Genomic DNA, 27838 nt, shown 5'->3' with positions numbered 1-27838 from the left:
CTGCTCTGCCGCAGCCCACTCCAGCCTGCGCTGAGTCACAAGGCGCCATCAGCGCTGAGTACATGGAAGGCCGCGGGAGCGGGACCTCCACTCTGCCAGCCTCTGCTCACCGCCTACAGGCATGGCTGGAATGGCCATCTCAAACTGGCCCAGCCCAGGCTGCATTTTCCAGAGCCTGTGTCCGAAAAGCATACACATTATCCATGTATCATCCTAAGCAGCTAGTCTGCCTGACCAGGGAGTGGGCCACTTGGGAAAAGCAGGCAGCACACTGTCTCAGGTGCTGCTCCCTTGTTCCCCTTCTTCCTTCCCAAGAGGCTTGGGCTAAGTCTGTAGAAAATTTCTATCAATGAAGCAAAACCAACATTGGTTTGGTAGGGACAGACTTTGGAGCCAGTCAGAACTAAGGCCAAATCTGGGCCTGCCACTTACGTAACCTGGGATGCTGGGCAAGCTGTTTGTCTTTTCTGAGGCTCTATTTCTTTACATATAAAATGAGAGATTATAGCAACTACTTTGCAGGGCCACGGTGAGGACTGGCTTCTTTCACAGGTTCCCAGTCATTGCTGGTGCTCCTCTGCCCCCACCGCGGCTGCCCACCTGGCCTGACCCAGCGGACTCTCATGGTTCAGGGAAGCACCCAATTTCATGTCTTGATTATGGACAGATAACCCAGATTATATTCTCCTCACAGTTGTCTGACCTCACTGGGAGTTGCAATAAAAGTAAAAACAATACCCTCTGCCTCCTGCAACCAAAAAAAGGCTAAAATAGAAAACAGTGCAGAAATCAGTTCTGTTTGGTCTGGCACATGTATTAGTATGGATTTTGAGTGATAGTGTTTCTGAAAACTTGTAACCTTCTAAATAAAACATGAAGCTACTTGACAAATATCTGATCTGGAAAAATAAAACAAAGCAGTGCTGTGTTCCATGGACCTCTGTTCACTCCTCAGCTCTTATTCTATGTTTCTGCCCTAGAATGGGAAGTATAGCACAAACCCAACGCACAGTGGACTCTTGCCTGTTCAAACGTGCGGGCCCACTCTTCCTCTCCAGCAGGCTCTCACTGCAGACGCTGACGTAGATGTCAGCATGGATGTGGCTTGTGCTGGATGTACTCTTTCTAAGGACACTGGAGGTTCAATGGGTCTAGAAGATGGCAGGAGAAGGATGGCTGAGAGGTGTGGCTTGAGTGGGTACTGGGTGCTGACTGCAATGGGGCGTTAGGGAGATTGGCCTACAGCCTCCTGCCACTCTGGGGCCATGGGGGACATTTCTCTGTGTCCCTCCTGCCTTGTGTGGCCCCAGAAGCTCAAGAAATAGCTACTGGGTGACAGAATAAATGCACAGATGAATAAATTAAAGAATGGGAAAGGATGAGTGAAATATCAACTGAAGTATAAAGAGCTAAAGAGCTGAAAGGGAACTGTACAGAAAACAGAGAAGTTCTGGCCTCAGCCCATGGCTAAAACCTGAAATTGGTAAATATCTACATCAACACACTGCTCATTTCCAAGGATCTTGCTTTTGTGTGCAGAGCCCGAGAATGCTTCTAAGTCACTGTTGCCTCTCTAGCCAGCGGCTGCCTGGAAGAGATCTCTAGGGCCTTTTAGGTCACCAAGGCTAAAGGCTGAGGCACCATGTTTTTTACTGACAGCCATTTCCACCTAAGAGTAAGCTGTGCCTGATGAGTTTCTCTCTGCCCGACAGGAACAGATATGTTTGCAGAAAGCCCCTGGGTGCTCAGCACTCTGTAAGGCACAGGTACACACTGTCTGCAACCCCCAGCTAACCCTGAGGGAGACATTATCCCCATTTCATAGTCTAAGGAGCTGAAGTCCTGAGCAAGTCAGGGACTTGCTCCAGGCATCACAGCTGTCAACTGCCATGTGTGACGTGGAACCAGGGCCTGTGCACAGGTCTGCCCAAATCCGGAGGCTGGTGCCTGACACCCCGGGGATTCCCGTGGGCAGGGCCAGGCCTGCGGCAGTGGTGGTGGCAGTGAGTGGCCAGGGCTCTTTCGCCTGCCCTCAGAGGGCCTCCCAGACGCGCTGCCCACGTGCGTGTCCTGTTTGGCCACTCGACCACTTGCTCAGGAGTCAGGCAGCTACTGAAGTCCCTGTGATTAGAATCCAGGGAAGAGGTTCCTGGTGAGTCGGCAGGAGACCTTCTTGCCTCCCACCTAGAGTTTCTATAAGTCTGGTTACCATATCTTCAGCCTCTGACAATGAACAGCAGTAGACATAATTAATAGATTGTCTCTGGAAAATGGTCCATTGAACCATTGGTTTCACTCTCACCCAGGTATATAGCAATTTAAATAAACATAGGAGAAATGATTAGAAAATTAAACAAATTTTCTTCAATTTAAAATACTCTACAGATTGAACATTTTTCATTGTTAATATTCTTTGGGTATATTGATAAAACTAAAAAATATTCCACAAAATCTAAGGAACAGGTGAAACAAATCCAAACTCCTCTCTCTTGCTCTCCATCCACTTGAGAAAGACAGCACTGAACGTTCCGTGATGATAGGAACTCTGACCGACAGGGGTCACATCCTTAACGTATTCAGGGAGCCTCCGCTTCCCCCCCTCTCCTGGCCTCTTGGTTCAGGGCTGCATGACATTTCAGTTACCCTGCAACTTTGCTGCCTGTTGATCAGGGAAATGGGAACGGGACAAGAGTAATTTGTCTTCTCCAAAAGGTGGTGGAGGGAGGGCCTGAGAAGGCAGCTTTGCCTTAGACAAAAGAAAGTGAAAGTGTTAGTTGCTCAGTCGTGTCTGAGTCTTTGCAACCCCATGGACTGGGAGCCTCCAGGCTCTCTGTCCATGGGGATTTTCCAGGCAAGAATGCTGAAGTGGGTTGCCCTTCCCTTCCCCAAGGAGTCTTCCCTACCCAGGGATGGAACCCGAGTCCCGCACTGCAGGCGGATTCTTTCCCATCTGAGCCACCAGGAAAGGCTAAAGACGAAAGGAGGACAGGCCAAAGGAGAGATGAGAGGGCGAGACGGAGCGCCTCTGCACTCAGACCAGGCAGGGCCAGAGAGAGGAGGGCAAGGCCAGGCTGAGCAGGCTGTGCCCAGGAGGCTGTGTCTCTAGAACAGGGTGCCTTAATCTGCTGGGTGGGGGCAATAAGAAGAAGAGGGGGGTAGGATATAAAATTATGTGTACTACAGGCCAAGCTAGGTTACCTTTGATTTTGAAGTACAAATTGCTGACATTTTGAGGAACAACTGCTAAATGCAGCGAACACTTGAGGGAAGCTCCTGACTCTCAGGAATCCTCTGGCACCTGTAACTGGCCTTCGGGAAGGCCAGGTGGGGAAGGAGGAGGAAGGCTGGCCATAGCAACAGCAATAACCACAGCATAACCACAGAACTAAAACGACAGTGCAGGAGAACCTGAAAAAGCAGAGAAGCCTTCTGCCCCTCTCCCACAGCCCCATGCCCTGGCTGAAGATCCAGGATCTGGAAGAATCTGAATGTTCTGAAGGAGGAAACGCTTCCCGGTTTTCAGGGCTTGTGGAAGTAAGGGAGTTGCCGTCATTACCGAGTGCTGTTCTTGAGGCCATGTGCACAGCAAATATTGAAATGTGATCCTCCTCAAATTAGATACTAGTCATCTTTAGGGGAAAGGAATCAATTGTTTCTTCATTTGCTGTCTACCAATGTGACATTAGTGGAATGTTATGAAAAATGAAAGTAATGGACAAACAAGCAAATGTTCTTCTGCCTGGATTAACGAAGCCCAACCACCCAAGTTACTTTAAATCTTTTAGTATGTGTACACATTAAGCACGTTCCTAAGTTCTCTTAGGGTCTTTGCAGCCTCATAATAAAAACAACTGTTGAGCACTTTAAATGAAAAAAAAAAAAATCAAATGAAATGTATGAGCTGAGCCTCTTTTTCAAAGAAACAAGATTGCAATCAATTACATAGGTGACCTATTCTCCTCTGAAAAATCATTTGGGAGTTCTGCCTCTTGGCCTTTGTACAATGCTAGCTTGCCTTTTTTTTTTTTATAAAAAGGCAAAAGCACTTCTTACTAATAAAGGTACTGCAGGGCTGGTGAGCCCAGCTGGCTTTGGTCACATTAGCACTGCATGGTTCTGAATCCAAATGCAAAGCAACCCCTCCTCCAACCCCTCCTTACACAAAGTTCAGGGATGCATTTTCTCCAAGTGATAAATTGCCTAGAATATTTAAAAACCCCTTCCATCCACAGTAAAATCTAAGGACATACACAACCTAGTTTTGCTGTTGTTTCCATTTTCTCCATTACCAACATCACCCTTGGTTCTCAAAACATTCATTTTAATCATAGTTTATTGGGGAAAGAATTACCTGCCAGTCTCCTAGCTTATAAGAAAGAAGATAAAGTTGGAATCAAACTTCAGGATGAATTAATTGAGAGTACTGCCTGCGATGTGTCTATTCTGAATGTTACAGTGCACATCACAATGAAAACAGTTTTATTTTCCATGGTTGAAATAAATTACAATAAATAATTCAGTTCAATGGCAGAGATGTACTGGAGAGCAAGAGCAACAAAATTGACTACACTACACTGTGAGTCTCATTCTTGAATCTTCATTATCCATTTGAAACTTTTTACTGGTAGTAAATCATATTTCAAGTAGCTGCAGATCTCATAAAGCAGCTTGCTGCATTAAAATAAAGCCAGAAAACCTGGGGCACTGGGAGGCTGCAGGGATTGCCACTCAGCACTATTTGGGAAACTCTTTCTCACTCTTCTCTTGCCAACATCAAACAGAAAATTTTTTGATTTGATGTAAAAATTAAGCATCATTTGTCAAAAACATCCTCTAGGTAGGAATGCTTGGAAAATCTGTATGGAGAGGAACGGTTTTCAACTCCAAAGCCATTTTCCTCTAGTTTTTTTCAAGTGACACTGTCATTTCTAGTTCATGGTATACTGTTTGAATGACTGCCCTACAATCATAGAACCTCAAATGTCCTACACAAGCCTCTGGGGGGTCTCCAAATGAGTGAACATGTGTAAGCTCAGAAGAGACTAGCAAAGGCATATGTGCTCTGTTTTCTGTCTAAAAAGATGAGCCTATCTTCACTGGAGAGCTAATTATTTAACTGGAATCTTAAAAGATACATATAGCATCACTGGGAAAGAAGGATACCTCAGGAAGAGAAAATAAAACAAGAGGCAGAGGAGACAGGGCTTGGTATATCTGAGGAATAGTCAGGCTCTGTAAGGCAGGCTTTTGAGAGAGACCTTCTTTCGAGCGGAAAGGAACAGAACTGAGGGTGAGGAGAAGACTGAGCTGAGCCTAGGCTGCGAAAGGCCTTCTGCGTCATGCTGCATGAAGAAATGAGTTTGGGCCAGTACGAACAGGGTAGCCTTCAAAGGACTTCTGAATAATGCTTAAGTCTGTGATTTAGAACAAAACTGATGGGAACCTGCGGGACAGCAATGATGGGGAGCTGCTGGAGGCAGGGCAACCTGTTTAGACACTACTGCGCAAGCCCAGAGGATAAAAGAGGAGGGCCTCGGAGATGGGGAGAAGCGGTCAGAATCCTTGACTGCTCATCCCATTTTCTGCCCAGCTAAAGAAATCTTTCCAAGAAATACAACCTGATACTGAAGCCACAGGTTGATTCAGAGCTTTGAGAACATGGCCTCGGATCCAGACTGCCCGTGGGAGAAGGGGCTGCACACTAGAGTGCCCCAGCAGGGCTGTGTGCGGTGCAGGGCGGCAGACCCACGGTCCCACAGGGAGCTCGTGGGGTCAGGAGCGGTGACACGAACTCCACCCAGTGCACACACACCACACGGCAGAGGTGACGACAAGCACGTTTATATTAAATATTCAGTGGTAAAGTAAACTGTAACTGAGGCCATGCAAAATCAAAAAAAGGGAGTGGGAAACAGCATGCTGCTTTATTGAACAGTCATCATAACATTTCCCAATGAATATCATATTTCACAACAGAACAGCATAAGGCATAATGGCATGAGGGCATCTCATGCAGTCCTCCAAGCGGAGTGCAGTGAATATTGTGTTTCATAATAAACATATTATCCTTACAGGAGGAGGTTCAAAGTTTCATTGCCTTTCATCTGTCACTATACCCTCCCTGACTTCCTGAAGGGATCTGGTTAGATGGGCCTGAACATCTTCATAACCAACTGGGGAGGGTTATTTTACTTAACATGTTCAAATGGTTTTGTGTGAGGAGAAAAAAGTCTTTTTTGGGAAAATTCCCTTGGCCCGCAGAAGCATTTTCCATTAAAGATTAGAGTTTAGTGTTTAAACCATAGAGGATGGCATGCTGCCTTTCAGATTTGAAGTTTTTACTTATAGCTGTTGAACTGGCATAGGCACTGCTGGCCAAGCGTTTGGAGAGATGATTTAGAGACGTTACTGAAAGTTGGAAGCTCTTTCACCCTAATAATTACACAGGGAGGCTAAAGGACGACAGTGACTGAGTGCTGGGAAGAGAACTTTGTTCCTTGACGTAGTCAGACTTCGCTGCCAGCGGCTCCATGCTGGGCTCTGTCAGACCCTGAGGACATACAGGTGAGCGAGGCACAGTCCTAGCCTCCAAAGGCCCGGGGGGGGGGGGGCAGGCAACACGCTGTTTGTGAGAGTGCGGTACAGCAACTGCCACAGACAGACGCCTGCACAGGAGGCTCTCAGAGGCCAGAAGCGGGGGCGAACCCTGCCGAGGCAGGGAAGGCTTCCCCAACGACATTTCAACCTGCTGTAGAGAATAGGCAGTCAAGCGGGAAGAAGGGCGAGCAGGTGCAAAGGCTTGCAGAAGTGTCTGGGGAATGACGAGCAGCTCTGTGGGAGGGTCACTGAGAGGGTGCGTGCGGAGTGGTGGCGGCAGAGGAGGCTGGTAAGGTAGGCAGGGGTCTGATGTTGTCAAGGGCCTGGTCCTGTGTGCTGGAGAATGTGGGCTTTAGCTTGCAGGAAATGGGGTACTCTTTAAGTTGAATGACCCTTCCACGCACCCATGTGGAAGGGAAAATGGCTGGTACACCTATTCTCCACGTGGTCCGGCCCTTCAGGAGGCTGAGCCACCTGAGTCGTCCCAAGAAGATGCAGTTCTTCCCTCTTCTAGGATCGGGAGGCCACAGACACAGAAGGCTGCCTGCTTGGCCCCAGTCAGGACACCTCTCGGCCCCAGTCCTGTTGGCTCTGCGGCCAGGATTCTGCGAAATGGCACTGCCATTACTTCCCTTGGCCCACAGCACGTAACTTAATAGTGTCCCCTGTCAGGAATGGTTCTCTTTGTCAGGAAGCTTTTTATTGATGTTCAACCTTCATTTTCTCTTTCTTAATATTATCCCATTATGCCAATACTCCGTTGTGCCATGCTAAGTAATTCCCTTTCCTCTTTGGCATTCACATCTTCCGAGTATTTATAGACTTATCAAATGCCCCATTTCGTTGTCACTTAGGCAGGCTATACATATTTAGCTTCTTTAATCTGGCCCCATAAGCCAGCCTTTCCATTCTCCTAAATCACTTGAGTTACTTTCCTTCAGGTTTCTGTCAATTTGCTTCCAGCCTCTTGGGAATGCAGGGGGCTCGGGAGGAAGACGGGGTTTGGGAGGGAGGGCTTGCTCCCTTGGTGGGGTAAGAAGAGTTCCCCATCTGCTGAGGGTGGAACTTCTCCCTTAAAGTATAAACTCCAAAACAAGCCAGGCCTCTAGAGAAGCTCTGAATGCCCCTTGTTATCTACTTGTTTCACCTGCATACATTTCAAGTCAGGAACATTCTATTATTGACACTTACGTGCTAGGTGCCCACAGGCAACAATCTGTGAGGGGTCTTATTATGTGTCAGGCACTGTGCTGGAGGCCTCTCCTTCCTTCTTGTTTCCCTTCCTCTTCATTTCTTAGACTTGCTCATTGCTCAAAGAATCACTGAACTCCTGCTGTGCGTCAGGCACTGTGGCACAGAGCTGAATGAAATGCGGTCCCTGTGGCTGCAGAGAGCTCCTGCAGCCTAAGCGTTTATTCCTCTCGTACTGCCCGCCCCTCAGGCTGTTTCCTTCCCATCTTAAGGGTCACAGAGAAACCACCCCTCAGTGCACTTAGCTCTCACTGGCGCTCTTGGTTGCCTGAGAGGAGCCCCCTTGTCTCGTCTGAGCGAGCTGCCACACTAAGCACAGGTGTCAACACGGAGCTCCTGCTTAGTGTTCTTCTGCGCTGGGTCTCTCTGGGGCCTAAGAGATTCCTCTTCAGGCCTGGTGCTTCTACCGCTCCTCCTTCTTGGCATTCGATTTTCACGTGACCGCAACTAAATATGTGCTTGAATGTTTTGCTTTTCCTTTCCATGATACCGGTGTTCCAGGTTATGGAGTAACAGGTGGCTGAAGGAGCGATGCAGTGGGACACATCTGAGTCCTGGCTCGTCTGGGGAGTCTGGGCATGAGGCCACAGCAAGGAGCACTTCAGCCACTTGATCCCAGGGGCTACTCCACACAAGGAAGAGAATCCCCCTGGCTGCGGTGCTGCTATCCTCAAAGAGGTGAGGTAGCTATTCCAAGGACACAGTTAGGAAGCAGCAAAACTGATATTCAAAACCAGGTCTATTGACTACAAAATCTTTCTGCTCTGATTGTTGTGAAGTAGAAAGTCCTCAACAAATACAGAATTTACAATTAAACAGCTCTGGAAGGAGGATGGAATTTCATCAGTCTGAAAGCAGTTACATCTGTATTCTCCTAAGCATGGCAAGGGACACAGAATTAACATGCAAGAGTTCTTCTGGGTTGCAAAGCACACAAAGCCACATTAACTCACGAAGGGCCAGAGAAGCAGGTAACCTTTACCTTGTTCTTCAAGTCAACCAAATAAGTCTTCCTTGACATACCATATGAACTCACTGCCGCTCAAATGGCCACTGCTAGTTAAAAGTTTCCAAGAGTTAAAGACAAATGAAGACGAAGGTTGAAGTCACCACTCCAGCACATTAATATACTTTGAGAAAATTTCACATAATTAACCCTGCAAGTGCTATGTGAAAAATCGGCAATAACTGTAAAATGAATAAATTATGCCATCATTAAACCATCTCACATTATACTGTGCCGTTCTTTCAAGAAATTCAAGAGAGTTTCTCATACCATGCACAATGCCACTAAGAGAAATGAAGGTAGGGGAAACTCTGCCACCCTGGAATAAGGCTGAAGGAATAACAAGAAATGCCAGGAATGAGAGGCAGGTTAAGGCCCTGGGAAGCTCTCATGTGGTGAAAGCTGTAAAACCTAGAGACAAAAAAGCCTTAGTTAAGTCCCGTGTGTGCGTGAGTGCTATGTGGCTTTAGTCATGGCCAACCCTTGAGACCCTGTGGACTGTAGCCCTCCAGGCTCCTCTATCCATGGGGATTCTCCAGGCAAGAATACTGGAGTGGGTTGCCATGCCCTCCTTCAGGGGGTCTTCCTGACCCAGGGATCGAACCTGTGTCTCTTACACCCCCTGTATTGGTAGTCGGGTTCTTTACCACTAGAGCCAGTGGGAAGCCCCAAGTCATATTCCAAGCACTGTTATTTAGTGGCTCTGTCTTCTGGCAAGTTATTTTGTTCCTCTGGTTTGTTTTGTTCGTGCTTTTTGTCCACATCCCGTGGCATGCGGGATGTTAGTTCCCTGACTAGGGACCAAACCCGTACTCCCCTGCATTGAAAGGTAGAGTCTTAACCACTAGACTGATGGGGACGTCTCTGTTTCAGCTCTCTGAACCAATGCGTACTTTATCCACACAGGTCCTGTGGGATTGAATTTGTTGATGTATCTATCCCTCTCAAATTAAAAGGTATTCATATTGGCCCTATCTACCCATTAGTCCATCCTAAAGGAAATCAGTCCTGAATATTCACTGGAAGGACTGATGCTGAAGCTGAAACTTTAATACTTTGGCCTCCTGATGCGAAGAGCTGACTCACTGGAAAAGACCCTGATGCTGGGAAAGACTGAAGGCGGGAGAAGAAGGGGACGACAGAGGATGAGATGGTTGGACGGCATCATCGAAGCAATGGACATGAGTTTGAGCAAACTCCGGGAGTTGGTGATGGACAGGGAAGCCTGGCATGCTGCTGTCCATGGTGTTGCAAAGAGCTGGACACAACTGAGTGACTGAACTGAACTGAACCCATTAGGGTTGTTGTGAGAATCAGGAGAGACGTTAGGTATGAAGACAATATAAAAATGGAAAGAGTTATGGAGTTTCTTTTCATTCTTGTCACTGCAAGGTAAGGCTTGGAGATTACAGAAAGAGTAAGTGAGAAACAGTCAGATTGGACCCAGGAGTAAAATCCACATCACACCATGCCCCCATCCAGTCCAGTGAGTCTGTGATATGCAGAACGCTCGTTCACAGAAAGAACCCTGACAAAAGCAGAACACACAGATGGGACTAAGAAGATGCAGGTACTCTGGCTTACTCATGGCCTTAAAATCAAATCATCTTGTGAAATGAAGTCTTGGGCTTGGGATTTCTTGGAAAGGATACTTTTCACATTTATAATTATGAACAGCAGGGAAAAGGACAAGGATGGGAACATTAAAAAGTAGTACCTCTGTATTATTTTTCAAAATGAAGCCACTTTTACACATTTATTGAGTATTCTCTGTGCTAGGTGAGTCTGTACTCATGGGTTCATTCTGCCCTCACAACTTCCGAGTCAAGGATCCTTTCACTATGAAGATAGTGACTATCGCAGATAAAAGGGGTGACTTCCGGACCCTACACTAGGCAGTGCAGGCAGGCCTCTCGAGGGCTTGGGACCGGGACAAGCACTCTGGTGGGTTCTCTCTCAGTCTCTCTGTGGGCCTGCCTGGCTTCTGCAGACCCTTCCGTCATGTTGGCGGCCCTTTTCTCTTGCTGCAGACTGGCTACTTCCCTGAGCACACGGCAGGGAATGGCTGCCCTGTGGCTCTTGAATTTTCAAGTTTTCAATTCAGCTGAGGCTGACCATTATCTTTTAAATGCCAGTTTCTAAATCCAGGGAAGATGAGCCAGTTTGGGTCAAGTGTTCCCCTTCTGTCCAATCAGTATTCAAAGAAAGGAGCCCTTGGCTCAGTTAAGAATTTATGAATGAACGGATGCGTCTGCCTCCCCTGCTTTTCCTACGTGCCTCCCAGGCCTGTTTCTGGACCCTTTAAAGGTACACGGTATAGCGGTTAAGGGCGGAGGTTCTGTCACTTATTTGCTGTGTAGTATTGGGCGAGCTACTAGGGCTGCAATTACAGCATTTCAAACATAAAGTGGAGATGGAAATACACGCCTCACGAGCAATGAGACAAACAGACACACACACACACTCAGGAATGCAGATGTGTATACATACGTGTGTGAGTACATATGTGTGTGTGTATGTACAAATAGATAGATAAAGCATTTAACATAAAAACCGAGCATATAATAATTATTTCTACTTCTTTTTCATCATAATCATTCATCATTGAAATTCTCTTTGAATCTGAGGTTGCCCTTCTATGGCGACCTCTCTGGCTCTAGCAAGCCTGCAGTAAATAAGACTTCTGTTACATGATGGAGGAGAAGTCTAAATCTGTAAGGAGGGGGTGTGAAGACTCTTCTACTTTGGAGTGGAAGGATGTGGAAATAACCCTCACCTGATCTTTTCTGGGCAAGGGAGCCTGCTCCTCTGTGATGCCATGCAAGTTGAGGAGCCTTCTGGTGAGCCCTGGGTTGGCCTGGATGTGACACAGGAAGACGACCTCAGGGGTCACCTTCACATGTCACAGAAACACAGCTCAGAGCAGAAGACTGACCTTGTGTCAAAACTTGGGAGTTGCAAATGAATGCCAAATCCCTTCCATTTGTGAACTATGGGTAAGTGATACTACCTGCGCTGCAGTCGCATAAGAAAGACATGTCATCTGCTACACTTTCTTTTCCTGAGAAGTCTTCAAAATACAAAACAAAACAAAAAATCACTGAGATTTAGAAGAAAAAAAATCATCCTTTTAGAAATAGACTGTTAAACGCTTTTCCAGAGTCGGTGTCAGTATCTAATCTATGAGTTAAGAAATTTTCCTTGGAGAGGCTTTAGAAAAGAATGCATTTCAGTGAACTCTTTTTAGCATTAATTTACAATGAGAGATAATTGTGCCAAGCACTATTAATGATGGGGCTAAAAAACTATCTTGTTTGCCATTTGCCATACCGAGTGAGAGATATTATAAAGCATATCTAATCATCACTGGGCTAAACCTGTGTAAACCTGCTTTTTTTCCTCATGAAATGCTATCTGCTTTACATGGGTGTGAAGGAAAAGGTATGGTGGTTGTTCATTTTTTACTACATTTCTGCTATTCTGAGAACATTTGCTGCAGAATAACAGTAACACTGTGCTAAACAGTAGATAAAAGAACAATGACAGATTGCAGTCACTTTAATTCATAAAGAAAACACTTGGAGCCCCTGGGAATGCCAAATCAAGCCACTGGCACCCAATGACTCAATGCTAAGTCACAAAGTACATCATATTTTTTTTCAGTTTAAACACAAAGGCTAATGGACGTGTAACTTATTTCAAATTCTTCTTTATGAAGCTGGCTCTTCTTTTCTTAGCTCCTTGGAAAACACTGTAATTCCCCTATTCTATAAACACACAAATATAATTGTAAAATGACATCGTTCTGTTTTCATTTAATTACCCCTGAAAATGCTTTCTATTTAATATTCATTACTCAAAAGCTAATTTAAAAGAGAAAGAGATGCGACTTATTCAAAAAGATGTACTGTCATTCACAGCAATAGTTATCTAATATACAGAAGTTAATAAAGCAGATTAATCTGCAAGTCCCCTTAAGCCATTCTTGAGTTTTGGGCAACTGCCTCCTTGACCTTTCACCTTCCCGCTGCGCACCAGCAGCAGGTGCCAGCTGTGCAGCAATCGTGGCCGGCACTGAACGCAAAGTCTTCCCTTACTTTGCTTCTGACCAGCAGCTGACCCTGCAGGAGTGATTGTTTCTGGTGCCGGCCTAAAGGCTACATAAACCAGTAGCAGATAAACAAAAGACTACATATACCAGCTGCCTCGCCTGAGGGTACCATCCTAGGCTGACACCTCCACTCCTTCTCCAGCGTACCAAATTGCTCCTTGTTTGTTTCCATACATGCATTTCACCCTTGTTATTTTGTGCAAGAGGCAGGCATAGGGGAAAACCCCCCAAAACAACAACGACAAAAAAACCCCATCCCTTCCCTCGAACTTGACTTTTGAGTATTCCATGTCAAACTGTGCCATTATGATGCTAATCCAGGCCTGATTTAGCAACTTTAATAAGAGGCTAAACCCTCTTGTAATTAGATAATAAAATTTTATTATGTATTTTAATATTAAAAGTCTTAAAATCAAACTCTTCAAATCATACACTGGTACGGAACTAAGGTACTTAAATATCACAGCCCCAGAAAATGGGAGCTTGAGAAAGCACATTGTGGCTAATTTTTCATTCTCAGAAATGTAAACATGGAATTCCTATGTGGTAGCAGTGAAGCTCCAACACTCTTAATTACGTGCAGGGAAGAATGAATCTATTCAAGTATGAAGCACACTGTACCATTTCCAGCAACAGCATGAGATGGTTTTGACAGTTATTTCTTGGATACAAATTACACAAGTATAAAAACAATCCCCATAATGATTAAATGCGGCCATGTACATAGGAGAATACCAGTGCAAATGGTAACACATTTAAATGGTTTTCCTTCATTAAAAAAATTATCTATGATATTGAGCCATCAACCACTGCTGAAGCACTGGAGTTTAGACGCACTGCCACTGGTTGGAATAAATGGCCTGGAGACAGAATTCTGGCTCACTCAATACGGTGTCTTTGCTGTTGCTTAGTCACCCAGCTCTCTGCTGGTTTGGGCTACATCTGGTGGATTCTATCCTTTTCAATTAATAAGGCAAGTTACGCTATCTATGGATTACATCTCTGAACTGTGCTTAGAGGTAGAAAAACACATGTCCTAGGAAAAAACAAACAAACAAACAAACAAACAAACCCACAAATGCTCTCTGTTCTGTCAGCCATTTAGAACAATACTTGAAGTACCTTTTTTTTTAAACCCATGTTTAAAATTTTCCTATGTAATTTCAGCAGCTATTATATAGTATACAATGATATACTCTTAGCATTACTATTTATTTTGTTAAGTAGTAGTCTACAACCATGTTAGATTTGATGTCTAAAGTCACTGTAGACTGCACTTCTAAAAATATTTTTTTGGGTTTGCTGTGCAGACATTCACTGACCATCACAAGGCTTCAGGCTCTGCCAGGTGCAAGGCCAAGTATCAGGATGGAGGTGATTTGGGGAAAAAAGGTACTGTGTAAAGGCAACAGGATTACAATACTAATTTGATGATTTATCAGAACAGGTTTCTATTTTAAAATACCATTTTTTGTTACAGGTGAAATAGTCATTCAACAAATATTTCTATAACAAAGATGGAACAAAAAAGGCAAAGATATGGCATATAACAAAGGATTTGGACCAGAATTATCCTTTTAAAGATGAACAGAGAAATGAGTTCATAGTATCAAAGATAAAAGCCATTTTAATTAAAAATTAGTGTTCTGTTTTTAAAATCATGAACTTCAACTTTCTAAACTGATCTTTAGGAATAGTGATCACAAATTCATCATTCTTAGAGAGTTTTAGTGCCTTTTGGACTTTTGCTACCTGGCTATTAACTATATACTTCTGTGCAGCCCTGTTCCTCTTTCAGTTCAGTTCAGTTGCTCAGTTATGTCCAGCTCTTTGCAAGCCCATGGACTATAGCACAGCAGGCTTCCCTGACCATCACCAACCCCCAGAGCTTGCTCAAACTCACATCCATCGAGTCGGTGATGCCATCCAACCATCTGATCCTCTGTCGTCCCCTTCTCCTCCTGCCTTCACTCTTTCCCAACATCAGGGTCTTTTCCAAGGAGTCAGTTCTTCATATCAGGCAGTTAAAGTATTGGAGTTTCAGTTTCAGCATTAGTCCTTCCAATGAATATTCAGAACTGATTTCTTTTAGGATGGACTGGCTGGATTTCCCTGCAGTCCAAGGGACTCTCAAGAGTCTTCTCCAACACCACACAGTTCAAAAGCATCAATTCTTCGGCACTCATCTTTATTTATGGTTCAACTCTCACATCCATACACGACTACTGGAAAAATCATAGCTTTGTCTAGATGGACCTTTGTTGGCAAAGTAATATCTCTGTTTTTTAATATACTGTCTAGGTTGGTCATCATTTTTCTTCCAAGGAGCAAGCACCTTTTAATTTCATGGCTGCAGTCACCATCTGCAGTGATTTTGGAGCCCCCCAAAATAGTCTCTTACTGTTTCCATTGTTTCCCCATCTATTTGCCTTGAAGTGATGGGACCAGATGCCATCATCTGTTTTCTGAATGTTGAGTTTTAAGTCAGCTTTTAAACTCTCCTCTTTCACATTCATTGAGAGGCTCTTTAGTTCCTCTTTGCTTTCTGCCATAAGGGTAGCATCAGCCACATATCTGAGGTTACTGATAATTTCCCCTGGCAATCTGGATTTCAGCTTGTGTGTCATCCATCCCAGCGTTTCTCATGATGTACTCTGCACAGAAGTTAAACAAACAGGGTGTCAATATACAGCCTTGACGTACTCCTTCCCCAATTTGAACCAGTCTGTTGTTCCATGTCCAGTTCTAACTGTTGCTTCCTGACCTGCATACAGGTTTCTCAAGAGGCAGGTCAGGTGGTCTGGTATTCTCATCTCTGTAAGAATTTTCCACAGTTTGTTTTGATCCACACAGTCAAAGGATTTAGTATAGTCAATTAAGAAGAAGTAGATGTTTTTCTGGAACACTCTTGCTTTTTCTGTGATCCAATGGATGTTGGCAATTTGATCTCTAGTTCTTCTGCCTTTTCTAAATCCAGCTTGAACATCTGGAAGTTCATGGTTCATGTACTGTTGAAGCCTGGCTCGGAGAATTTCAAGCATTACTTTGCTAGCATGTGAGATGAGCGCAATTGTGCGATAGTTTGAGCATTGCTTGGCATTGCCTTTCTTTGGGATTGAAATGAAAACTGACCTTTTCCAGTCTTGTGGCCACTGCTGAGATTTCCAAATTTGCTGGCACGTTGAATGCAGCACTTTCACAGCATCATCTTTTAGGATTTGAAATAGCTCAACCAGAATTCCATCACCTCCACTAGCTTTGTTTGTAGTGATGCTTCCTAAGGCCCACTTGACTTCACATTCCTGGATGTCTGGCTCTAGGTAAGTGATCATACCATTGTGGTTATCTGGGTCGTGAAGATATTTCTGTACAGTTTTTCTGTGTATTCTTGCCACCTCCTCTTAATGTTCTGCTTCTGTTAGGCCCATACCTTTTCTCTTCTCTATTGAGCCCATCTTTGCATGAACTGTTGCCTTGGTATCTCTCATTTTCTTGAAGAGATCTCTGGTCTTTCCCATTTTATTGTTTTCCTCTATTTCTTTGATCACTGAGGAAGGCTTTCTTATCTCTCCTTGCTATTCTTTGGAACTCTGCATTCAGATGGATATATCTTTCCTTTTCTCCTTTGCCTTTCACTTCTCTTCTTTTCTTAGCTATTTGTAAGGCCTCCTCAGACAACCATTTTGCCTTTTTGCATTTCTTTTTCTTGGTGATGTCTTGATCACCACCTCCTGTACAATGTCATGAACCTCCATCCATAGTTCTTCAGGCATTCTCTCAGATCTAATCTCTTGAATCTATTTGTCACTTCTACCGTATAATCAAAAGGGATTTGATTCAGGTAATACCTGAATGGTCTAGTGTAGTTTTCCCTACTTTCTTCAATTTAAGTCTGAATTTTGCAATAAGGAGTTCATGATCTGAGCTACAGTCAGCTCCCAGTCTGTTCCTCTTAGATACTTTGATTTGATCCTGAGTAATTAGATCACTCACACACACACACACACACACACACACACTTGACCAAAGTTAACTTTATTTTTGCCTCGAACAATCTTGCTATTTTGAAAATTTAAAAAATATATATATATTTTGGGGATGTTAGATGAGTTTAATTGCCCCTTATTGAATGCTTTCTACATGCAAAGATACAACTCAAATGTGATAAAATGTCCTCTTTAAGTTTCAGTAAAGACCTAAGTATAGAGTCATATATAAAAGCAAAATAATGGCGTCTTTTTGAAACAACAAATTTTAAAAGTATGCTTTAAGAATTATTAAAACATCAGAGAGAAACAAAAATGTCACTGTTGCAAGGCTACATAAGAGGGCTGGGAGAAATGTAAGGGGTCATGCATTAAGAAATCTTAGTTCTGAAATTCTCAGATTACAGAATACAGAAGTGAAAAAGTAGAAACCAAACATATAGTGTTGGCCTGCGGAGTAATATTATTTTTCAATCAGTGACCAACATTTTTAAAACTAGATTTCTGGCTTTTCGTTGGGAGGGAATCTCAATACATCTGGCAACACTGGGTCTTACCACCTGACAGGGCAACAATTAGCTAGAAGCTGTTTGGAGACTGCCCCCTTTAAACAGGGATGTACACCCAACATAGCTTTCATTGCTGTCTACCTCCATCAAGTTTCCTACTTGGCTCTATAGACACCTTAGTCTACGGTACCTTATCTTAACACAATGAAAAGTAGGAGAGGGATGCTCAAAAGGGTCAGTTTCAGACGTGCCAGTGTGAGACTTTCAGCAGACCTATCGGTACTCAGTAGAGCCTCCTTTAGAGAACAGAGGCTTCTTACAATCAGAAAGAGGTGAAAAATGACATTTAATACTGATAAAGCTTCTGCACAACAAAGGAAACTATAAGCAAGGTGAAAAGACAGCCTTCTCAATGGGAGAAAACAATAGCAAATGAAGCAACTGACAAACAACTAATCTCAAAAATATACAGGCAACTTATGCAGCTCAAGTCCAGAAAAATAAATGACCCAATCAAAAAATGGGCCAAAGAATTAAATAGACATTTCTCCAAAGAAGACATACGGATGGCTAACAAACACATGAAAAGATGCTCAACATCACTCATTATCAGAGAAATGCAAATCAAGACCACAATGAGGTACCATTTCACACCAGTCAGAATGGCAGCGATCCAAAAGTCTACAAGCAATAAATGCTGGAGAGGATGTGGAGAAAAGGGAACCCTCTTACACTGTTGGTGGGAATGCAAACTAGTACAGCCACTATGGAGAACAGTGTGGAGATTCCTTAAAAAATTGCAAATAGAGCTGCCTTATGACCCAGCAATCCCACTGCTGGGCATACACACCAAGGAAATCAGAATTGAAAGAGACACCTGTACTCCAATGTTCATCGCAGCACTGTTTATAATAGCCAGGACATGGAAACAACCTAGATGTCCATCAGCAGACGAATGGATAAGAAAGCTGTGGTACATATACACAATGGAGTATTACTCAGCCATTAAAAAGAATACATTTGAATCAGTTCTAATGAGGTGGATGAAACTGGAGCCGATTATACAGAGTGAAGTAAGCCAGAAAGAAAAACACCAATACAGTATACTAACACATATATATGGAATTTAGAAAGATGGTAATGATGACCCTGTATGCGAGACAGCAAAAGAGACACAGATGTATAGAACAGACTTTTAGACTCTGTGGGAGAGGGAGAGGGTGGGATGATTTGGGAGAATGGCATTGAAACATGTATACTATCAGGTAAGAAATGAATCACTAGTCTATGTTCGATACAGGATACAGGATGCTTGGGGCTGGTGCACTGGGATGACCCAGAGAGATGATATGGGGAGGGAGGTGGGAGGGGGGTTCAGGACTGGGAACTCATGTACACCCGTGGCTGATTCATGTCAATGTAGGGCAAAACCAATACAGTATTGTAAAGCAAAACAAAACAAAACAAAACAAAAACAACCAGAACTGATGAATCAGTGGTGAGAGTCAGGATAAAGCCCAGAGATGTGCAGGCGATGGGGGTGGATGCGAAGCACTTGCTGCTTCCCAGCTTCATCTCACAGCGGCCATGCTGACTCTACCCTAGAGAAAGCAGGGTGGAGTAAACCTCAAGAGCTGCCCCAGAGGCATTAAAGGAAGTAGCAACGGAACATCACGAGACAGTTATGCTGTTAGACTCTGGCCTTCTCAGGATACACATCCTACTAACTTGTATGCCTCTGCGTCTGGCTGCAGAATTAGTGACTGGGTACGGGCACAGAGTGAAAGATGAAGCTCTGCCAGCCCTGCCTCAATGCAGGTGAAGCGACAGGACTTCTCTACACCAGCTGGCAAAGCAACTTCCCTCTGTCTTGCCCACTGTCTCTTTGAGTCACTGCCCATCTGTTTCATTTCAGCTGCAGCGCAAAGTTGGGGTATAACATGACTGCTCTGAATCACTCTACCTTAAGGAAGGTCCCTGGGACTTACTGGAAGCTTAACTTGCCTCATTGTAAATGCTTAAAACACACATATTACTTCAAGTTAGCAGTCACCAACAAACTATAGCTTTGTGGTTAAGTTATATGTGAACTGTGAATGAAACACAGCAAGGTAAAATTTTAGTTTTTCCATTTGACTACATGATCTTATTGACTGCTAGTAACTTAGGAAACTACTTAATCTTTTTATGCCTTCAGTTCAGTTCAGTCGCTCAGTCGTGTCCAACTCTTTGCGACCCCATGAATCGCAGCACGCCAGGCCTCCCTGTCCATCACCAACTCCTGGAGTTCACTCAGACTTGCATCCATCGAGTCCGTGATGCCATCCAGCCATCTCATCCTCTGTTGTCCCCTTCTCCTCCTGCCCCCAATCCCTCCCAGCATCAGAGTCTTTTCCAATGAGTCAACTCTTCGCATGAGGTGGCCAAAGTACTGGAGTTTCAGCTTTAGCATCATTCCCACCAAAGAAATCCCAGGGCTGATCTCCTTCAGAATGGACTGGTTGGATCTCCTTGCAGTCCAAGGGACTCTCAAGAGTCTTCTCCAACACCACAGTTCAAAACCATCAATTCTTAGGCCCTCAACTTTCTTCACAGTCCAACTCTCACATCCATACAAGACCACTGGAAAAACCATAGCCTTGACTAGACGGACCTTTGTTGGCAAAGTAAGGTCTCTGCTTTTCAATATGCTATCTAGGTTGGTCATAACTTTCCTTCCAAGGAGTAAGTGTCTTAATTTCATGGCTGCAGTCATCATCTGCAGTGATTTTGGAGCCCCCAAAAATAAAGTCTGACACTGTTTCCACTGTTTGCCCATCTATTTCCCATGAAGTGATGGGACCAGATGCCATGATCTTCGTTTTCTGAATGTTGAGCTTTAAGCCAACATTTTCACTCTCCACTTTCACTTTCATCAAGAGGCTTTTTAGCTCCTCTTCACTTTCTGCCATAAGGGTGGTTTCATCTGCGTATCTGAGGTTATTGATATTTCTCCTGGCAATCTGGATTCCAGCTTGTGCTTCTTCCAGCCCAGCGTTTCTCATGATGTACCCTGCATAGAAGTTAAATAAGCAGGGTGACAATATACAGCCTTGATGTACTCCTTTTCCTATTGGGACCAGTCTGTTGTTCCATGTCCAGCTCTAACTGTTGCTTTTATGCCTTAGTTATCTATAAAATGGTGCTCATAATATGACAGCTTCACAGATACTGTGGTGATGAAATCAGACTAACTGCTTATATGTAAAAAGCTTAAGCTTATCTGCAATATTTGCCAGTATTATTATTTTCCTTGAAATAGATACAAAGTACATACATATATTGCTGTGAAGAAGACCATGATTGCAACAGCATGTGCAAAAAACAATTTTATTATTCTGATTTTTTTAACTTGTCAAGCCTAATGACCTATCCCTGGCTTTTCTTTAAATCCATGTTATCCTCTGATCCAGTTGTAAATATTCTTTCTGCATGTTTTTTTGACATCAATCCGCCATTATATTTTTGACAATAGCTGCAAATTAACCAGACTGAGCTAGTGGGCCATGAACATACTTTCTAATTAGGATTCACTACAAATGTCTATAATAACATTAGAAAATTTGGTTAATTTTTTAAGAGCATAAGAGACATGAATATATTTCATCTGCTAAAGTACTTCCCACTGTGAGAGTCTTGCTGAGGTTCTATAGGCCAAAATCTCAACATCAGTTAAATATGTGACTGCACTTTCTCCTACTTAGTATTATGGAATGTAATCTTAAGTATGAAAGATGTCTTGTATAGTATGTCAAAATGTTGAGCAATATTGTTTCAATCTAAACACAGAAATGAAAAAAGAGCAGATGATTTCCCTTTTGCTATAATTCACTTTGGGATGTATGTCACGAAGAGCACTATACAAAAGCAATTTTCATTGATTGACTGACTGACTGAGGAAAAGGGTGACTGTTCTCTTCAGCTTACGTCCCTACTGAAGTATCTGAAGCATGATTCTTATAACTCCTGACAGCTCTTCACAATTTGTAGTTAAATGCTAGGTTAGCACAAAGGGGGAGGAAGGGTGAGGAAGAAAAGATTATAATTAGAACTTTTTCTGGTTTTTAGTACAGCTCACTTGAGTCAGATAGTTAAACAGAAGAGGTTAAGATAAATTCAAACCTAAATGTTCTAATTACTCCATTCAGCATATTTAAATTTTAGAGAACACAATTGCTAAAAATATACTGTTAATAAGTTAATGGTATAATCGAATCAGTAATACTGACCATTATATAATTCTTGTTCTATTTCTACGTAAGTTGCTACTCTTTCTAGAATATTTAGTTTTAATAGAAGTTCTGATTTAGAGAAGCATTCAACATCAGTGTCCTATTCTTATAATCTGAAAGAGAATGAGTCACATCTTTGAAATGCCTCTCTAATTTGTACAAAACATGCTCTTTCATTTACCTAATTTGGATAGATCTTTCTTTCACTTTGTGATATAACTAAATGAACACTGACCTCTGAGTTATATACGCAAATACTTAACATGACCAGGGATAAAACTGAAAACACTTCACACAGAAATCTTACATTCCAAATTATTGTAATAGATCCATGTGTAATCCCTGTTACTACTGACCTTTCTTCAAATTTCAGTTTATCTTTCTAATGACATAAAAGTATGGGGGAACTTTTTTTGCTAATATACATAAACTAGGTTTTTCTCAGTTGTTAAGTTAAAACAATGCTGGTTAGACAATAATTCTTACTTGAAATAGATTCACTTAATTATAATAGATCTTTATTCTAATAATGGACTAAATTTAATGCTTGAAAATTTAGATTTGCTTGCAAAATATGGAAGACGGCTTATTTGGAGAATGTTTTTTGAAAACACTGATGATCTAAAGCCATGTAGAAGGTTATAATAAACACATTTTCAGGTGAGAGGCACTTAAAATGTCTTTCCCAAGCAGCTGCATACAAATGGAAAGGCCTATAAGAATGTCAGAAAATCCTTTATGTAGGTTCATGCTTCACTTGCTGTGGACGCTTGAGGAGATAACTTTTGTAATTTAGAATTGACATTGTTCAAGCAATTATGCTTCTAGCAATATAGGTCCAGGTTGAGGGGGAGGGGAAACAGTTCAAACTAGTAAATAATTGCAGTATCATTGCATCAGTTTAGTTTAAAGAGCTGACAAACTCTCTCTAAACTCTAAGCACAATTAGTCATTAGGGTCTAGTTTTTCAGCACTGTTAAGCAATTTGTAACCCATTCCTTTTAATAGGGTTAGGCATTACTTAACCGACACAGATGCCTTGAAAACCGAAACCTTGAGTTATGAAGCAGCAACCTTGTTCATTACCTTCTCTGATAGGCAAAGCATCTACAAAAACAGCATTTAATGGGCAACCAATGAATAATCAATGGCTCACTTTTCATCTGAGTGTGAAAACGAGAATAATCTAATATAAATTCCCTCTGGTAAGAGGCTGAATCTTGGATTCTGCTGCTCTTCAGGGTTGATTTATAAGGTCTTGGAAAGCTGATGTAAACAGATGATCAATGGGACCCATCCTTGCTCATAATAACCCCCAACTGGCCCACTCCCTCTTTTCCAAGTCTATCCCTTCAGGCTATTAGCTCTGTCCAGCTAATTCTTCCCACTACTTCTGCCTGCTGCTCTTACTCTGGCCATCCGTTCAGTCCAGCCGACTCAGAAGTAATTTTATACGCAGCAGAGAGCGGGTGGAATTGATTTTTCACTCAGTGCTCAGTTCCCATCTGAATAATTATCAATTTTACTGCCTCATAAAGGGAAGAGTCAAAATTTCAAATCAATTCAAAAGAGCTTTTGAGACGACAGAAACTGTGCATAAGAATAGAGGTCAAAGTTGTCAGTGACCTAAGGAGATGATGTCAGATACTACTATACCCAATAGTTGACATCAGAGGCACTCAAGATGATATAACCTAGTGCTAATGCAAATCATATTTATGCTGACTCCCAGAAACCAGTCATTAATATTTAACATGCTATCTGAGAGCCTACATTCCAAATAAATAGAATGCATTCCACTGTTAATAAAGATGTATCACTACTTAGTCAAATGCTATAAAGTAAAGGATTACCAAGTATTATTAACACATAGAAATTACTTAAACCAACAAACACAGGATAATTCAGAGTAAAGACAAACATGATTGTCCTTTGCACAACAACATTACTTGTTCTGCACAGTCTGATGGCATTTGTCCAGGACCATGGCCTATTGATTTTTGCTAAAATCTTCTACTCACTTAAAAGTTCCTGCCAAAGTTTCTGGGCCAATATTACGATCATGGTTGAATACTGGCAGGTGGTAGACTTGTCACTTGCCATGGTGGAGTTGGGGGTGGGCTTGATTTCTGGCCAATCCATGGGTATTTATTTTCTCCCTGGCTGGCTACATGCTTTAATCTGCGGTTCTCAGCCTTCTCATAAAACACCTGAGTGCTATGACACACTCCCAGAAGCAATGGCTACTGCAGACGGATGGATGAGGAGAGGTGTATCTAAATCTTGATAGAATGTATATTTTGAAGAAGCATTCTGGCTGAATCTGAGATCTTATCCCTACCAATTAGTGCCCTGAGAATAAATGGTGTAAGGAAGTTTAAGGATTTCGGTTTTTGAGCCAAACAGACCTTGGCTCACATGCCACTTTCCAGTTGGTCTCTCTGTGCTTCAGTTTATTCAGCTGTAAAATGGGGATGATTATGCCCACATCCCATGGTTGCTGTGGAGGTCTAAAGGAGGAGCCGGCCCTGAAAGCACTCTCCTATTGCTGTCACTAAGCTAATCCAATTAGTGTATAATGAGGTACTGGTCTCCTTCCCACCCGGCAGGAAAAACTTGAGAAATTAATGTCTTTTGGATCTTAACAGCTCTTGCACCTTGTACATAGGAGGTCCTCAATAAATGAGTTACCTTCCTCCTGTTTAATCACCAACATGTTTTGTAACAATTTCAGGATCATACCAAATAGTTGCAGCCCTTTGCTTATTTACATAAAATCTTCATCCACACCTTCTTGCCAGGAAATTAACTGGTTAACTGAAACATCACCACAAATGAAGGTTACATAATTTCATTTAAGTATTAGCAAAAAATGACAGCTAGGAAGAAAACGTCTTCTTTGTCTTTCTTATTCATTTTCATCATTTATTTACTCAGACTGACATTTTCTGCTGATTGCAGGCGACTTATTTGCTGGCTAATGACCATGTTAAAGTATTTACATTTGCAAACCACAGACTATTATGGAGATAGTTTGGCAAAATAAGACAACTGGAAGCAGTATAAAGATATCATTTCCCAAATTTAGTAGAATGGGAATATATCAAAGTGATGCTATCTCCATAGCAAAATGATATTACTCTCTTCGAAATGTTTCTGGCATATATATTATGTTTATCTTTATGCATGCTGTTACTGTGATTTGTAGAAGTGACTTTTTAAAGAACATTAAACTTAGACCTAATTCATATCAGCTAGTCAGAAAACATTTGGAAATTAACAAATCATGGCTTTATCACTTATTATTTAAATGGTTTTGGGGATATGACCCATCTGAACCTTGATTTCTCATCTAAAAATGGGGAAAATGACCCAGCAGGTCACCTGGCACAGACTAGGAGCCCAGCAAATGGTAGTTTCTCAGCACACCAGAGTATTCACAAGGCAAACCTAAGATGATGTTATTAGAGGCTCCAGGGAACGAATCAGAGGTTGACTGTTTCTAGTTCCAGCTCTGACTTTTATTCAGTATTTCTCTTGTCTCTGAAAGTGCTATCCTCTTTCTGAATACTAGCTTCACTGCGTGAGATGCATGAATTAGAGATTTGCTGAGGGCAGGTAATCCTGAGGCCAACTATCCTACTTATAGGGAAAATACTCCTAGAGGAGAACCAGGAAAGAGTCTTGGCAAGACCAGTTGCTCTAAGGTATTCAGAGACCACACTGGCTTCGGGAAAACTCTTATCTCTTAAGGTAGGTGAACAACCACTATTTACCTGCTGCAGGACCTCTGGATTTTGCTGCATAAAATGCAATAGTCTCTGACCAGCCTGGGTGGCCTCTCGGCATCGAAGTGATTTCTTGCCCTCTTTTGCTATGTGCTTGAAGAGGTAGGTGACGATGTAGTCTAAGCTGGTACAGCAGCTGGAGGAGACGACTGTATCTGTGTGAACAGCAAATTAGAGTTCACTTGATGACTAAGGTGTTTGCTTCATCTCACTCTAATGCCTAAATTAAAAAAAACAAAAACAATTTCTGGTTTCAAAGCACTTTTAGCAAACTGTAAACTCTTTGAGGATTTTGCTTTGCTTATCTTTAAACCCAATGTCAACTACAGGACTTCACATAGAGACACATTAGTAAGTAAATGATTCCTGGATTGTATTGGACAGAATTTTCCATATGTGACCTTAATGACCTTCTGTTCAGTTTAAGTGTCTTTATTAAATATCTACATGGTGCAAAGTGCTCTGCTTCAGGGGAAACCGTGAACTTGGCACAAAGTACTTTGCTTCAGGGAAACCCTCGCCCTTGTGTCAAAGAGACCATGATTTAGACATAAGCCACTGGAGCACAGTGCTGTGTAGAAATTACAATCACACTGCTGTGAAAATTTTGAGAGAGATATTGCGTTTGGGTGAGGATCAAGGAGGGTTTGGTGGAGGTAGCACCTGAGATGGGCTGGGAAAAGTTATTTTCAGTTGAACAAAAGGAAGGACATTTTTCAGATGGAGGGATTAGCACAGTATACATAATATGGTGAGAAGGTATGGATTTTGAAGACAGAATTTCAACCTAGTTTCAAATTCCATCTTTTCCAGCTACTTGCTGTGTGTTATTGCGAAGGAGCCAATTAAACTTTCTCATCATTTGTAAAATATGTTGCAGAGCTGAATGAGGAGAAAAATAACTGGAAATTCTCACAGTAAAAATAACTGATATTTATTGAGAGTTTACTATGTTTAATTAACAACACGAGCACCTAGAGGGTATTATGCTAAGTGAAATAAGTCAGATAGAGAAAGCGAAATACCATGCGTTCACTTATATGTGAAACCAAAGGGAAAGAAACCCAGTGAACAAAAGTGACGAAAGAGAAACAGTCCCAGATACAGAGAGCCAACAGGCGGCTGCCAGAGAGGGTGTGGGAGGAACGAGAGAAACAGGTGAGGGAGATCAACAGGCACAAACTTTCAGTAACAGAATGAGGCACGGGTATAAACTGTACAGTGTGGAGAACAAAGCCAATAATACCTTAGTAGATTGACAGATGGTAACTAGACTCCATAGTATTTTACCACCACGTAATGTTTAGAAGTATTGAATGACTATGTTGGGCACCAGACGCTAACATGGTGCTGTAGGGCAGTTATACTTTAAAACAAAAACAAACTCACAGAAGAAGAAATCATATCAGTGGTTATCAGAGGTAGCTGGTTAGCAGGAGGGGGAACTGGATGAAGGTGGTCAAGTGGTATAAATAACACTGCTGTATATTATATATAAAACTTAGAGTATATCCTATGAATACCCATCACAAGGATGAGTATCCTTATATTTTTAACTATATGTGATGATAAATGTGATAAATGATAGAAGATAAATACCAGACTTATGGTGGTGATCATTTGGGGATGTATACAAGTCAGATCATTATGTTATACACCTTAAATGTGTACACTGTCAACTATAACTCAAAAAACCTGGAAGGAGAAACATATGGTAGTTCTTACTAATTTCCCTCATGGCTTGTTTAGGGAGCAGGACCTACGGTTTGAGTAAAAGAATGTGTAGAAGAATCGTAAGAGAGTAGGCCGGCAAAATAGCTTGGGATCTTCCTTGAGGGCATCCAGCAGTGAGCCACACATTCACACACAATCCGAAAGGCAACAGAGGTGTTAGTGAAGGTTTATATTTCTTTGGCAAGTAAGTGTCACTATTTAACTTACATGCAGAGTACATCATGAGAAACACTGGGCTGGAGGAAGCACAAGCTGGAATCAAGATTGCCGGGAGAAATATCAAGAACCTCAGATATGCAGATGACACCACCCTAATGGCAGAAAGTGAAGAGGAACTCAAAAGCCTCTTGATGAAAGTGAAAGAGAAGAGTCAAAAAGTTGGCTTACAGCTCAACATTCAGAAACTAAGATCATGGCATCTGGTCCCATCACTTCATGGGAAATAGATGGGCAAACAGTGGAAACAGTGTCAGACTTTATTTTCGGGGCTCCAAAATCACTGTAGACGGTGACTGCAGCCATGAAATTAAAAGATGCTTGCTCCTTGGAAGGAAAGTTATGACCAACCTAGACAACATATTCAAA

General features: G+C 42.5%; 1 protein-coding gene across 5 annotated transcripts in view; it reads right to left on the bottom strand.

Annotated features, from left to right (window-relative positions):
• RANBP17 (RAN binding protein 17) overlaps positions 1-27838 on the bottom strand; it is a 355460-nt gene that overhangs the window by 7176 nt on the left and 320446 nt on the right. For all 5 annotated transcript variants that reach the window (XM_069556017.1, XM_069556019.1, XM_069556020.1 and 2 more), the window contains one exon: positions 25508-25674. In XM_069556017.1, the coding sequence (XP_069412118.1) occupies positions 25508-25674 (167 nt within the window). The remainder of the gene's footprint in view (positions 1-25507; positions 25675-27838) is intronic.

The sequence above is a fragment of the Ovis canadensis genome, chromosome 16 (genome assembly GCF_042477335.2).
Source record: "Ovis canadensis isolate MfBH-ARS-UI-01 breed Bighorn chromosome 16, ARS-UI_OviCan_v2, whole genome shotgun sequence".
In the NCBI taxonomy this organism is placed as follows: Eukaryota; Metazoa; Chordata; class Mammalia; order Artiodactyla; family Bovidae; genus Ovis; species Ovis canadensis.
Note: the sequence above shows the minus strand (reverse complement) of the source record. Positions and strands in the feature narration are given on the sequence as shown.